This window comes from Palaemon carinicauda, chromosome 1 (assembly GCF_036898095.1).
Source record: "Palaemon carinicauda isolate YSFRI2023 chromosome 1, ASM3689809v2, whole genome shotgun sequence".
In the NCBI taxonomy this organism is placed as follows: Eukaryota; Metazoa; Arthropoda; class Malacostraca; order Decapoda; family Palaemonidae; genus Palaemon; species Palaemon carinicauda.
Genome location: NC_090725.1, coordinates 186,365,947 through 186,381,509, shown reverse-complemented (window position 1 = coordinate 186,381,509; position 15,563 = coordinate 186,365,947). Strand labels below are relative to the sequence as shown.

General features: G+C 42.0%; 1 protein-coding gene across 1 annotated transcript in view; it reads right to left on the bottom strand.

Moving 5' to 3' along the window:
- Positions 1-15,563, bottom strand: part of Polr1B (RNA polymerase I subunit Rpl135) — a 494,679-nt gene that overhangs the window by 327,393 nt on the left and 151,723 nt on the right. The window contains exons 4-6 of the mRNA XM_068386504.1: positions 14,477-14,589; positions 14,150-14,267; positions 13,657-13,838 (exon numbers count right to left, since the gene is read on the bottom strand). Of these exons, the coding sequence (XP_068242605.1) occupies positions 13,657-13,838; positions 14,150-14,267; positions 14,477-14,589 (413 nt within the window). The remainder of the gene's footprint in view (positions 1-13,656; positions 13,839-14,149; positions 14,268-14,476; positions 14,590-15,563) is intronic.

The following is a 15,563-nucleotide window of genomic DNA, read 5'->3' as shown; positions in this document are numbered from 1 at the left end:
TTTTTCTTGATATTTTTTACAAAGACAATATTAATAAATCCTATTATGAATTTTATGTTCTTTTTTGGGTATTAATAAATGAAAACAAAATTACTTATCATAATTTAACCATAAATGAAGATCCTTTTGCTCAATATCTTGCTTCTTTTGGCTTCTCTGAGGAAGGCGGCCACTCCTTTATCCACACTACTCTCTCTCTCTCTCTCTCTCTCTCTCTCTCTCTCTCTCTCTCTCTCTCTCTCTCTCTCTCTCTCTGCACTACCGATATTAACTTCTTCTGAACTCCTAATAGAGCAAATTTTCTTCTTCCTTACGTTGGTAAATTGTTGAAATTGTCTTTTCCTCTTTGATATCATAAAATTCTTGCTAAAGACAAGAAAAACAACCGTAAAAATTAGTGAATGTTAGAGGTCAAACTCAGACATGTACTCTCTCTGAGGTTTGTGGTAAGACTGAAGGGCGCAGGGTGTAATTTTCCATGTAATAACTCGCGGAAGCTATACAGATGCCATTGTTCACAATTTCCTTCACATTAAAATTTAATAATTATCAAAATTTACGATAACATAAGAAATACTTCATTTCCTTGTAGGGAACAATGTTTTAGGTTTATTGAGTTACTTTTACTAATTACCCTGTAACTATGAAAGTAAGAGGAATTTTGACAAAAATTTTTGTATACGCATTCTCCATTGCCAAGTGAATATTTTTAGGATTTTGTGTTTTTCTTCCCATAACCCCATATATTGACATTCCGGCAGGGCCCCTTACTAGAGATCTGGTTAAAATTAGTGCATGGAGCAAATTATGGGGTATGAAGTTGAATCCTAACAAAACTCAAAGTATGATTGTAAGTAGGTTGAGGACAATGGCTCCTCAACATCCTGATCTCAGCAGTGATAATGTTTCCTTAACTTTGTATGACTTTTAAAATTTTAGGTGTGATTCTAAACGGCAAATTTACTTTTGAGAAACACATTAGGTCTGTGTCTTCTTCAATTGCACAAAAAATTGGCTTATTGAGAGTCTTTTAAGATTTTTGGTGATCAATCTATTCTGAAGAAGTGTTTTAATTCTTTCATTCTGCCTTGCTTCAAGTATTGTTCTCCTGTCTAGTCTTCAGCTGCTGATTCTTATCTTAAGTTGTTGGACAGGAACTTATGGTCTATTAGATTTCTTATTCCTGATCTAGATATTAATCACTGGCACAGTCATTCAATTAGTTTATTATGCATGTTGCATAAGATTTTTCATAATTCTGACCAACTTCTACATTCAGATTTTCCCGGACAGTTCCATCCTGTTCGTAATACTAGGCCTGCAATTAATTCTAATAGTCAGGCCTTCTCCACCATAAGGCTCAATACTACACAGTACTCTTGAAGTTTTATTCCTGGTGTGGACAGGTTGTGGAATAATCTTCCTAATTGGGTAGTTGAATCAGTAGAACTTCAAAAGTTCAAACTTGCAGCAAATTTTTTTATGTTAAACAGGCTGACATAAGTCCTTTTATAGTTTGTATATTTAATGTTGTTAATGTTTTTAAAATATCTTAATAATTCGTCAATTCTTATATTGTTTTATTTCCTTATTTCCTTTCCTCACTGGGCAACTTTTTCCTGTTGGAACCCTTGGGCTAATAGCATCTTGCTTTTCCAACTAGGGTTGTAGCTTAGCTAGTAATAATAATAATAATAATAATAATAATAATAATAATAATAATAATAATAATAATAATAATAATTTGAACTTGACATTCTCATATGAATCAGGAAAATTCTTTTGCATAAAACTTAAAAACTGTTTCATAAAGGCAGGAAGCTGTGATTTAAGCCAATCAATATCATTCCTCATATTGGACAGCCCACTTGCTCTCTAAACACTTACAGTATCTCTATTTACCCACTACATCCACAAGCTTAATCTGGTTCAAATTTTCAACTGATTTACTTTTTTCAGTTCCCTTATGATTCAGACCTATATCATTAGCTCTTAAGATACTGACTCAATAAACTCCTCCCTTCATGAATGTATCTTAAAACCTAAGGAAGACATACCTTGCTGATCTTGCTCCAAAACATGAAACAAAATATCAGTATTCCTAAAAAAAATATTGTCATGCTGTAGAGGGTGGGATGTATAGAATTGTCAACAAATTTTGTATGAAGTTCCAAGTATTTCCTCTACCCGTGGTTTGTATTTCTTTAGTACAACTATGCACCACCATGGAGGATATATAGGGAAGGGAGAGAGATCTTTCCTTTTTACATTTAAAGGGTGGGAAGCAGTCACATAAATGATGTTAGTAAGATGACTAAAAATGACAAATTTAGAAGTAATTTGTATTTTTCCTTATGATACAACTATGTAGCTATTTATAGGGGTATTACTTTTGGCAAGGCTGAAAGACGAGCCATTAGATTTTTAGCGAGGGTTAACCATCCACCCGCTAGTTAGCAGGGAGGGAGGTTAGTATCCACCCCTCTCATTCAAACACCTGAGCTGTGAACCCCATTTTGTTTGGAGGTAGGACTTCAAGGGGAACTGGTGCTGGAAGGACAATCTGTAAAAATAGCTACAGGTTTTTATTGTTAAGAATAATAAAAATTACTTACAAATTTGTTATTTGTTTCATCCCTACATACAAACCAACGCTTTTTATAGGGGTTGACTTACCCTTTAGGAAGGTTAAAGTCCTTCCCTCCAGGCTTTTGGCTTTGACCAGGGGATTCCCCTTTATGGGTTTAGCACATAAAAGGTGGAAACCTTACACCTCACCAAAACCATGCTATGCATGGTCCAAGGCCTACACAAGCTATGTGCTCGTGATATTAGCAATGTGGCTGTCAAGGTAGGAGTTCTTTCGAGTCATAGAAATCTTCAGAGGTCACCAATACAAACCCAATAGCCCCCTTAATAGGGTATGGGGACATAACCGTATTGACACGATAAAAAGTTACACAAGAGAAAAATGGCTTACCCGCAGTTGGTTTAGGCCAGCTTTGCAGAGGACCCTAGACGCTGATTTCCCCAAGAGAGGGGAGGATGAAGAATAGGAGCCAGTCATTCTTAATTCTTTATTCAGACTAATGCTGAGTAACCTTTGCCCTCAACCTCCCGCTACTTGTCCATCAAAAAGCTTGAGGTGTTAAATCAGTTGTCGTGCAACCACCACAGGACCAATGAAAAAGTTTCCATGCTCCTGTGGGTTATGTCAAGCAAGTAATGGATGGTGAAGGTCATCTGACACTTCCACACGCCACCTCGTAGTACCTGCAACAGAGTAGTTTCGTTTGTGCTCTGGGTCGACGTGTCGAAGGAGGATCCAGATTCAGTGACAGATCAATGACCTTGCGAATCCAGGCAGAGATGGTGCTCTTCCTGATCCTCCTCTTGATTTTCCCTGTGCTAACGAAGCGTGCTTGGTTTCAGAAGCTAGCAACAGATGTTCTTTTGAGGTAGTATCTTAAACTCCTTATTGAGAATAGTAACAGATGATTTGGGTTATCGGCTACAGAAGAATAAACTCAGGGACGAAGCTGAAAATTACCTCTCCCCATCGCCTGGAATGGGCGATGTCATACGAGAGACCATGAAGTTCAATAACTCTTTTGTCTGAAGCCAAAGTGAGTAGAATCACCGTCTTCAGAGTGAGGGAGGACCCTTCAGGGACTGAAAAAACCAAACCCCGTTAAAAAGAGGAGGACTAACTTCTGTCTGGAGACAAGAAAGTTCATAACTTCATATGAGGAGAGAAAGTTCCAGCGAAGAGGAAATATCTACTCCTTTCAACTTGAAAGTGAGACTCAAGGCTGTGTGGTAACCTTTTACTGCCAAAACTAAGAGAAGCATTTCCTCCCGCAGGTGTACAAGAAACTCCGCTATTGCTGGAATAGTGGCATCGAGGGAAGAGATACCCCTTCCATAACACCAAACAAAGAACAGTCCACTTTGCCTGGAAGACTGATACTGAAGATCGTCGCATATGCGAAGCCCTCTGCTTTGCAACGTGTTGCAAAAATCCTCTCTGAGTGAGGAGGTGCTGGATAGTCTCCAGGCATGAAATGATTTTCTGGAAGATGTTCGCATGTGGTTGCCTGAGTAGATCATGTCGTGGAAGTAGTTCTCTAAGAAGCTCTGTCAGAAGCTGCAGAAAGTCAGGAAATACTTCTGCAGAACTATGAGAGCTATCGAGAGATTGACCGATGTTTTGGTCTTGTGTATTCTTCTCATCAGACTGAACTGGGGAAAGGAGTAAACGTCAATGTTGTCCCACCGTTGTTGGAATGCATCATGACAGGGAGCCATGGGTTCCCAAAGCAGGGAGCAGTAAAGCAAAAGCCTGAAATTCAGGGACACAGCAAACAGGTCCACAGTTGGGAAACCCCACAAAGTCAGTACTTTGTTGACTACTAGATGATTTAAAGACCCCTTGGAGCCAAGTTGTCTTCTGCCCATCTCAGGATCTAAACTCATCTCTAAGAGATTTATGTGCTGGTACTTTTTGGACTCTGACCATAGGCCTGATGCCGTGCAGTGCAACATGTGGACCCCAACCATTCTTTTGATGCATCTGAAAAGAGCATCAAGTCCGGAGGAGGACTAAAAGATCGACACCCTTAAGCAGGTTTTCATCTGCCATCCACCACTCAAGGTCCGTCCGTTCTTCTAGTCCCATAAGAACTGGAACATCCGGGGAATTCCTGCTAGATTTTTCCTGCCATTGGAGAGATCACATCCTAAGGCGGCCATTGGGAACTAGGTGGACCAGGGGTGATATGTGCCCGAGGAGACATAACCACCTCTGGGCTGGGAAATTTTCTCATCTGAGGTATGGTCTTGAAACCTTCCTCAAACTCATTACCTTGTCGTCTGATGGGAAGACTTTCTGGGACTTCTGGAGGATTACCATGATCACCAGAACTTGTCAAAGACTCAGAAGTTTGTCTGAGTGTTGAAGAAGGGTCATCACCGAGTCTGCTAGAATAAGCCAGTTGTCCAGATAATGTAGGAGACGGATGCCGATTCTGTGAGCCCAAGATGACACTAGGGTGAATACTCATGAAGACCTGAGGTGCTGTGGAAAGACCTAAGCACAACACCTTGAACTGGTATTTCTTGTTGTCTAGTATGATTCTCAGATACTTCCTTGAAGAAGGATGGATTGGAATCTGGAAGTACACACTTTTTAGGTCCAATGTACACATTAAGTGCTGTGATCTTACTGCTTGTCTGACCGTGTCTCCCGTCTCCATGCTGAACGGAGTTTTTTTAACAAATTTTTTCAAAGCTGAGAGGTCGATGACTGGTCTCCAGGCTCCAGACGTCTTTTTCACAAGAAAGAATCAACTCAAGAAGCATGGGGAGTCGTTGAGGCCCTCTTGGAGAGTACCCTTCTCCAACAAGATCTGGACTTCAGCCAAGAGGGCCAGTTCCTGTTCATATCTCTTAGCAATGAAGAGAGAGTTTGGGTCAGAAGACCCCTAGCAAGAGATTCTATTGAAGGGTCGAGAATCAGGGTAGAATGAGGTTCCTACACAATCTCACAGTAGTTTCTCTGAAGTATGAAAGGAAGAGGGATAGCTCTTGTCGAGAACCCTGCTCTCAAGGAACTAGAATGTCCTACTATCTGGGAGATAACTTTACTCCTGGCTGCAGTCAGTCCCTTAATCAAGGGCAAGACTGCACTGGTCTTACGTGGCTTTTGGTTCCAAACAGCTGGTACAAGACCATTTATTTGCCTTCCTGGAAGATAGTACAGTAATGCCTCAAAACACAAAATTAATTGGTTCCCTAAGGGCTTTCGTTAAGTGATTTTTTCATGTTGCGAGTTACCTTTTACATGTAAATAGCCTAATTCGTTCCAGACCCTACAAAAACACCACATAAAATTATTATAATAAGGATACGCACCACTAAACAGTACTAAATGTATGAAAAGTACTGTATTTTGATCATTTAATAACAAATTAACCATTGATAATCTGTAAAAGAAGTGTTTAATTAGAGCAAACAGTAAAAATACAGTAACGAAAATGTGGAACCTTACCTTTGGAGTGAGGCGATGTCCAAGAGCAAAGTGTAGGGCGGTACAGGAGGATGATAACGGCAAAGTGGCAGAAAACGTAAACACTTAACTTTACAAAACAGATGTATGAATGACACAAAACATTAACACTTAATTCCAAGAAACATTTACAAATGGCACAAAATATTAACACTTAACTTTACGATAAACTTAAAATAAAATTTTATTTTTTATTTTTCTATTTTTTTTTTTTACTTTATGTTTTGTATTTTCTAAATTTAATTACACTACATATTTTATTCATCACTGCCACTTTTCTTTTGCTTCTTAGCTGGTGCTTGGCTTGCTTCTATCGAAGGGCTCTTTCTAAAATAATCGTCCAATGAAGCTTGTGTCTCCCTACTTCTTAAAATTTACCTGAAATGACTCAAGCAAACTTCATTACAGTACTCAAGTACACGACGTGTGAGAATTTTTCTAGGTGTCTCTTTTCTACGAGAGCCACCATTTTAAAGTAGCCATCTAGACCCTCCTTAATTTCTGCCACTGTCAGTGGGTCATCCTCCTCTCCCCCGCTGTACTCTTCATGAACGACGTTCACTCGCATGGCCTCCATGTCTTTCAGGTCATCCTTCTAAGTTCCTCTTGGTGCTCCTTGATAAACTTATCAATGTCAGCCTATCAACTTCCAGACCCATGGACTTCCCGAGTGTAACGATCTCGGCAGCTTCAGATTGAGCAACAGGTTCAAGATCGTCAATATTTTCAGAATCAGCTTCAGCTTGGTCTGTTTGGAAGCCCTCAAAATCTTGTGCAGAGACAGCATCAGGCCACAGCTTCTTCCAAGCTTGATCGATGATTTTGAGGCCTATGACAATATCAAAATGCTCCTTCCAAAACTGACGAAGGGTGAGGTTTGTGCTCTCAATGATTTCAAAACATCTCTGGAAGAGATATTTGGTATAAAGCATCTTGAAGATTGAAATCACTTGCTGGTCCATGGGCTGGAGGAGAGGGGTGGTGTTCAGTGGAAGATAGAGAACCTTGATGAAGGAATATTCTGCTACAATATCTTCATGGAGGGCAGGAGGGTGAGTACGGGCATTGTCCAACACAAGCAAGCATTTCATAGGAAGGGGCTTCTCTTCCAAATACTTTTTCACAATCAGGCCAAAACAAATATTATCCACTCAATGAACAATTGTCTTGTTACCCAAGATTTTCCATTAGCCCTCCACAACACATTTAGTTTTTCCTAAGTGACTTTGTGGGTCTTGAAGGCTCGAGGAGTTACGAGTGATACACCAACAGGGGTTTCACCTTGCAATCCCCACTGGCATTTGCACAGAGTGCAAGGGTAAGCTTGTCCTTCACAGGTTTATGACCAGGTAGCCTCTTTTCTTCTGTCGTGATGTAAGTTCGACAAAGCATTTTTTTCCAAAAAAGCCTGGTCTCGTCGCAATTAAAGACTTGCAGGGGACTATAGCCTTCCCGGACAGTCAACTCGTCGAACGTCTAAACAAAGGCTTCGGCCGCTTTCGTATCGGAGCTTGCAGCCTCCCCATGACGCACCACCAAATGAATGCCTGAGCATCTCTTAAATTTTTCAACCCCCAACCAGAAGCGTTGAAATCTGGGGGGTTCCTGCTTCGATGTTCCTTCTCCTCCGTTGGCTTCGGCCTGAACAAGCACGAGATCACCGAAAATGGCGCTGGCTTTCTGGCAGATTATCACTTTGGTGATAAGTGTCTCCGGCCATTTCTTTGTCCTTTATCCAGACAAGCCGCAGTCTCTCCATCTCATCGTGGACGTGGCTCCTCTTAGTGGACAAAACAGTCACGCCCTTAGAAGGTCTTGCTGCTTTGATAGCTTCATTCTGCTTCAGGATCGTTCCTATCGTAGACGGATTTTGGCCATATTCCTTCGCGAGCACACATAATCGCATGCCAGCCTTGTATTTCTTGAGTATTTCCATCTTCATCTCCATGGAAAGCATCATCCTCTTCTTTCCCTTGACATCAGCGATTTTCTTGGGACACATGGCTAATAATGTTACATAATATCACACACGATACAGTACTGTACAATTATTATGAAAGCGAAATCCCAAGCACTAAGTCAGTGCAGTGCGTAGGATACCGGTGCCGAAACGAAAAGACATAGGAACGTCAATGCGTAGATGCACGATGGGATACAGTACAGTAGATGCTGACCAATAGGAGAGCAGGATCTCATGGTGGTAACTAGCATCCGAGTAGGGAGAGAACTAATGGGAACACGGGATAATGGTAGCGAGTTTACGGGCTGACAGCGCGCGGATTTTAAAATCCGTCTTGGACACAGTAAGGCTCTCGCACCGTACCTATTTTCGTTGACCAAAACATTTTTCATCATGTGTCGTAAAATTCTTCTTTCTCGTTTCGCAGTGAAAATTTCATAAGCCGATTCTTTCGTATCGAGAGGTTTGACTGTCCTAGGTTTGGACAGCTTGTTCATGGTCCTCATACAAGCTAGGACCTGCCAGAAGGCATGTTCGGACTCCTTGTGCTCTTGTTCAGAATGGAAGTTTGGGCTTGCCACCCAAGGAAGGCATTCCTTGTCCATTTCCACAGGGTCATCTACCTCCAAGCTCTCATCCATAGAGGCCTGGAGTAGGTCAAGGTCGTCAATGGGGTCACGAGAAGGACCCACCTCAGGTGATACTCTGTCCACTTCCTGGGTCTGGGCATCCCTTATTCTAGCATTCTTCGGAACTGTCTATGAGTCGTTTGACTCCCTCCGAGGAGGAAAATGCTCCTACAGAATGGAAGGCTTAGGAAGAGCCTGCTGTTCCATGGATACGTTAGTTTCAGGGGCGAGGGTTGTTCCTCTGCCAGTGGTATTGACACTGGACGTTGGTCCGGAGGAACAATATCAATCTGTTCAGGCTGAAAGTCATAAATTGAGATCTCCCTGGGGAAGCCGATATCCCTGCTAGTACAAGGTTGGATGAGGTCCGCATGAGGGGGTGTTACGCTTCATCCTTCTATAATTCGTCATCATGCAAATGGGAATTAGAGGGAGGCACCCTTTCCTTGGCCCTGGTTTGTGATGGAGAAGACTGCTGTGCCTTGGAAGTCATACTGCCCTGGGCAGATTTCCTCATGGGGTCAGAAGGGCCTTCTGAAAGAGACCTCTCAGACGCAAAACTTCCCAAAGGAATCCTAGGAGTCGACCTAGGCTGAATCTGCCGAGGTAGAGGTGGGGCTGGAGGAAACACGCCCAACAAGGACTTCTCCAGGTTCAACACGAGTGTCGTACCCCGGAGGGAGATTGCCACCCTTCGATAAGTCCGGAGTTTCCTTCAGGAGTCTGGGAGGAGGAGAACGCTTCTTAATGGAAAGGAGTTCAGGTGCCTGAGATGTCCTGGGAGGCAGTCTCTGGGGGGGTAGGAGGTCCTCTTTCGTCGGACTGAGAGGTCAATCTGGAGTAATAGGAACCTCCGCGAACTTGTTTGGAGGTTCCTTGAACCCTTCAAGATTGGGAATCAGCCTACCGCTCAAAGTAGTCACTGCGGAGGTTGTTAGGTCCACGATCACTCGTAAATCCGGCGATTCAGCTCGTGAAACATGCGCGGGATTGGCCGATTCACGCGTTAACGGGAGTGATTCACGAAGGGAAGCGCCCATTTCACGTGAGTCAGGACATGAACGAGTAAGAGGAGGCCCTACGGACTCCTGTAGCGCAGGGGGAGCACTAAAGCTCACTAAAGGCGAAGATGTGGGCCTCAGAAACGGGGCAACTAGTAGAGAGAGTTGCGACGCGGTAGAGCGCGTTGGTGAGCATCACGTAGGCAATTGCTTTGCGTAAGCGCCTCAGGCCATGAAGGACACACAGAGTAGCTTAGCAAGATAATTCTGATCGGAATCAATCGGAAGTCCTTACCCGGTCATAGGTCATTAAGGAGAGTCTCTGGCCATAAAGCGCCGCTTGTTTGTTGAGTGTGAGCGCCTAAGTTTCCCTCGTGAAGAGGAACGCCTGAATTGCGATCTTGAACGTTCTGCTCATGATCGTGAGCATCTTGCTCTTGATTGTGAGCGTCTTGCCTGTGATCTTGAGCATCGTCCTCGGGAGCGTAATTGTCTCCTTCATGAACATGAGCGTTACCCTCGTGAACGTGACAGCCACCCTCGTGAATGAGATTGTCCAGACTTTAATCCAGGCCGTTTAGCTCGTGATTGTGAACTAATAGCTAGAGAAGCAGAAGACTTTCTATGTGAAGAGCACCAAGACCGTGATAACCTTCGGTCTGGTGAGTGTGAAGCTCTAGAGTTAGAACGCCTTCTAGATGAAGAGCGCCGAGATCGTGATGACCTTCGATCTCTCAGATGATCTTCAGATCGTTGCGAACGACAATCTGACGAAGATCGTGCTGAAGAACAAGAATACGGAGAGTCTCGTCCCTGCGAACGGCGAACAGATGGAGCACTGGAAACTTGAAGATCATCTGTGTCCACAGCGGGCAGGAGGTTAGCTCGCGATCTGGAACTATTCCTGTGAGCAGAAAAAGAAGTCAGTGGATTAAATGACGACGATGTCCTAGGTTGGAGAAAGGATTTGTCATCAGCAGAAGGCCATTGGAGAGGCGAACACGAACTATTACCTCATAGAAGCGTGGAAGGGCCAGAGAGGGTGAAAGATGAACCTCGGAAACGTACAGGGTGAAGGATGTAAAGTCCACTGGCAAAGGTTCCTTTCTAGCAGCATGCTGAAGGAGATGCAGCAGCACTTCCTTCAAAGGGGGAGCAGAAACCCTCAAGGACAGCCAACCCTACAACACGTCGTGAGCACGATCGTCGCCCTCGTAAACGTGAACGTCACCCTTGTGAATGTGAGCGTCGCCCTCATGAATGTGAGCGTTGAGATCGTGAACGAGAACGTCCAGACCTTGATCCAGACCTTTTAGCTTGTGATCGTGAGCGTTTAACTCGTGATCGTGAACTAATTGCTAAAGAGTATGTAAAGAGTACCGAGACCGTGATAACCTTCGGTCTTTTGAGCGTGAAGCTCTAGAGTTAGAAGGCCTTATAGATGAAGAGCGCGGAAATCATGATGACCTTCGATCTCTCAGATGATCTTCAGATCGTTGCGAACGAAAAACTGATGAAGATCGTGCTGAAGGATAAGCAGATGGAGACTTTCGTTCCTGCAAACGGCAAGCAGATGGAACACTGGCAGCTTGAAGATCTTCTGTGCCCGCAGCAAGCAGGTGGTTAGCTCGTGAGCTGGAACCATTCCTGTGAGGAGAAACAGAAGTCTGTGGATTAGGTGACAACGATGTCCCAGGTTGGGAAAAGGATTCGTCACCCTCAGGAGGCCATTGGATAGGCGAACAAGAACTATTACCTTGTCGAAGCGTGGAAGGGCCAGGAGAGGGAGAAAGATGAACCTCGGAAACGTACAGGGCGAAGGATGTAGAGGCCACTGGCAAGGGTTCCTTCCTAGCACCACGCTGAAGGAGTTGCAGCAGCGCTTCCTTCGAAGGGGAAGCAGAAACCCCCAGGGACGGCCCCGCCTACAACACGTCTTCAAGGGAAAATGGCTTCCCGGCAGCTGGAGGTGTAGTTGCAGCGCTAGAGGGAAGCAACAACACCCTTAGTAACTCGAGTTTGCCATGGAGTTATCCGGTCTGCGGTCCTACTCAATCGGCCCCCAGAGGAAGCAAGCGAGAAGCTTCGGGAAGAGATCCAGGTGTTTGCGAAGAAACTCGTGATCTCTTCACCACAGAGGAAGACCTTGGGAGAGACAGATCATGCTTAGCTCTTTTCTTCCTGCGATTCCCAAATCTCTCCCACTAGGGGGCAGGAAACTCCCAACAGTCATCATAGGGTAAGCCCACTTCACAGCAACGCCCCCTGCAGGTTGGGCACACAGAGTGCGGGCCGGTCTCAACCGTCGACATGAGGGTGCCCCACGGGAGACCCTCGTGTCTAGGAAAAGTCTGCATGGGAGCGTCAAGGAAGAAGCGCAGTCACACCTAAAAAGGAAATGATAAGCGTAAAGCAAGTCTATGATATGGATAAGCCTTTGGAGTAGAAAGAGATGTCCGATCTCCACAAGCCAAAAGAAAAGTGACAAGATTCAATGAGCTCTGAGTATCTATAGGCAGTTGGGTACCCCACAACCACCACCTACCTACCCACAACAAGTGGTTAGGTAGGGGTGTCACCTCGCAATTAAAGTCTTATGGCTACCTTCCACCTTGGCAGAAAAAATGTCCACATAAATAACATAAGGTTTGTTGGTGTGGGAATAAAAAATACTTAAAGAACAGCAACAACAACATAAACAAATCTTTCATATAAAAACAATTAAAATAAAAAAAAAAAAACAAGAGGAAGAGAAATAACATAGAATGGTGTGCCCGAGCGTAACCTCAAGGAAGAGAACTCTACCTAAATACAGCAGAAGACCATGGCACAGAGGCTATGGCACTACCCATGACTATAGAATAATGGTTGGATTTTGGAATGTCCTTCTCCTAGAAGAGCTGTTTACCATAGCTAAAATCTCTCTTCTACTCTTACCAAAAGGAAAGTAGCCACTGACAGTTTACATTGCAGTGGTTAACCCCTTAAGCAGAGAATATCTATTTGGTAATCTCACTGTTGTCAGGTGTGAGAACAGAGTAGAGTATGTAAAGAATAGGCCAGACTATTCGGTGTATGTGTAGGCAAAGGGAAAATGAGCCGTAACCAGAGAGAAGGGCCCAATGTAGTACTGTCTGGCCAATCAGTGGATCCAATGACTCTCAGTAGTAGTATCTCAATGGGTGGCTGGTGCCCTGGCCACCTATTACCTGACAAGGTAGTAATGTGGCTGCTTCGATTCTTGAAATTATTTTTAGTAGTATTATCATTATTACTATTATTATTATTATTGTTGTTGTTGTTATTATCAATTGCTAAAATACAACCCTACTTAGAAAAGTAAAATGCTATAAGCCAAAGGGCTCCAACAGAGAAAATAGCCAGTGAGGAAAGGAAACAAGGAAAAATAAAATATTTTAAGAACAGTAACATTAAAATAAGTATCTCCTACATAAACTATAAAATCTTTAACAAAACAAGAGGAAGAAAAATTAGATAGAATAGTGTGCCCCAGTGTACCACCAAGCAAGAGAACTCTAACTTCAGACAATGAAAGATGATGATGCAAAGGCTATGGCACTACCCATGGTTTGATTTTGGAGTGTCCTTCTCCTAGAAGAGCTCCTTACCATAGCTAAAGAGTCCCTTCTACAAATACCAAGAGGAAATTAGCCTTTGAACAATTACAGTGCAGTAACCTCTTGGGTGAAGAAGAATTGTTTGGTAATCTCAGTGTTGTCATGGGTACGAGGACAGAGGAGAATATGTAAAGAATAGGTCTGACTATTCAGTGTGTGTGTGTATAGGCAAAGGGAAAATGAACCGTAACCAGAGAGGAGGATCCAATGTATTACTGTCTGGCCAGTCAAAGGACCCTATAACTCTCTAGTGGTAGTGAAAGGAGCTGCTGACTGTAAGATAGGTATAAGTAAACTGATAATGCTATTATAACAAATGCATCTCTAAAAAAGCATGAAAATTTTGACTGAAAAAACTTACTCTTTGAAATATTTATCCGATTCCCTGCCTCTTATCAAGTGTAAGAATATCTGGTGATCTGTAAAATCCATCAAAGCCTTCAACACCATAAGAAGAGGAATAAAGTACGCTTGATTCTTCATTATAAACTGAAGCTTGGCATCACCGGTTGTTAGATAATGAAGCACATTAACAACATGGCTCTGTCAAGTAATAAAAATTAGTAATTTATTCCATGGAAACAAATTAAAAATACTTGATAAACAAATTAAATATAGAGATTAAGTCTTCTTATATAACACTGATTCTCCTATCATATAAACCTGACAGACAATCTAAAGAATCTTTAGATTAGGACTTTGCTTTTAAAATTTAATTTCTCCTATGATTATTTCATGAAAAACAACTACTGTACTGTGTATGGTTGTCCTAAGCAAACTATAACTGTAACCACAAGAGAGGTAGAACAATATCCACTGCTATATATAATACAGTAATGCATAAGATCCTTAACCTGATCAATAGCTTCAGAGCGAATAAAAACTCCCTTCTCTGTAATGCCGTCCAGCCTTTTCTTCCAACTATCTCTGACCATTGCCATTGGATAATTACTCCGATTGGCAATGAGCATTCTGCAATAAAAACATTAAAAGCATCCATTTAACGATTAAGTTGTATGAATTAGATATTGACAAGATCATTTTACCTAGCAATACTTTTACAATTTGATATAAAAATACCAAAGTACACTTACAAATAATGTATATAAAATATAGCCAAATATCAATATAACCCATACAATGTGGGATTTAGAACCAAGCAAAGAGATTACTGTACTAACCTCATTACTTTTGAAGAACCATTCACAATGAAATAACCTCCTGGCTCATTAGCCAATTCTCCTCGTTTCACTAACTCTTCTGCAGTAAGTTTGTACAGATGACAGTTCTTTGACTGAAAGTGAAAAGATTTACAATACTGTAGTTTATTACTACTCCTGTATCTTTACAAAATGTTATGAACAAAATCAATTCAAGTTTTGGGTTTCATTAACCCCCTACAACTAAAAAGAGATTAGCCTACCCAATGGAATACCTTTGGCTCATGCTATGTTTCTTCTAACATAAAAAATAAGAATGTATAGTACATCACTGTGACACCAAGATAAAACTTCATGCAACAATTGTACTTATTAAACAACAAAAAATAAATAAAAAAATATGTTACACTGTCGAAAGAATACCCGTAAATATGTTCAAGAACTACAAGCATACTTGAAAAATAGAGAATGGGAGATTTTCTATTATGAATGAAAATTAGGATGAATATCTCAAGTCCTAATGTTCACATTCACAGTAACATTCTTGGCTGGAAGGCAATTGAATCATTAGCCAACCCAAGGTTCGAATCCCCTCACACTTTTTAAAAAAGGCCAAAATCTTTTTGTTAAATGTTCCTATGACGATAGATTTGTTCATCATCTGAACACTCATGAATGATCTTGAATAGCAATCCTTTACAAGTTAAAAAACTGAATTTTAATTATAAAATAACAATATTTTTAAAGTACTGTAAATTGTATTTTTCCTAACTCTCCTGACTTGAGTCATTTACTGTAGGAGAATAGATAACAACAAAGCTGGAACTCTTCTTCTCTTCTGCTTTCCCACCGTTATCGCTACATAAAAGGGTAGGTTGCCTAATCCGCCCTCTCCAAAAAGGCATCCTCTTCTCTCCATATCATCCTTCACCTTATCTCCGGATCTAATTCTCTTTCTTCCCACCAACAGGTTCCCCTCAATCCCTCCTCTCTTCTTCACCACCATCCATCCTTAACACATGCCAACACCATCTCAATCGTGACACTCTTACTACCACTTTAATCTTTACTATGCCTGCCATTCTTATTTCATCATTTTCCAAATAAG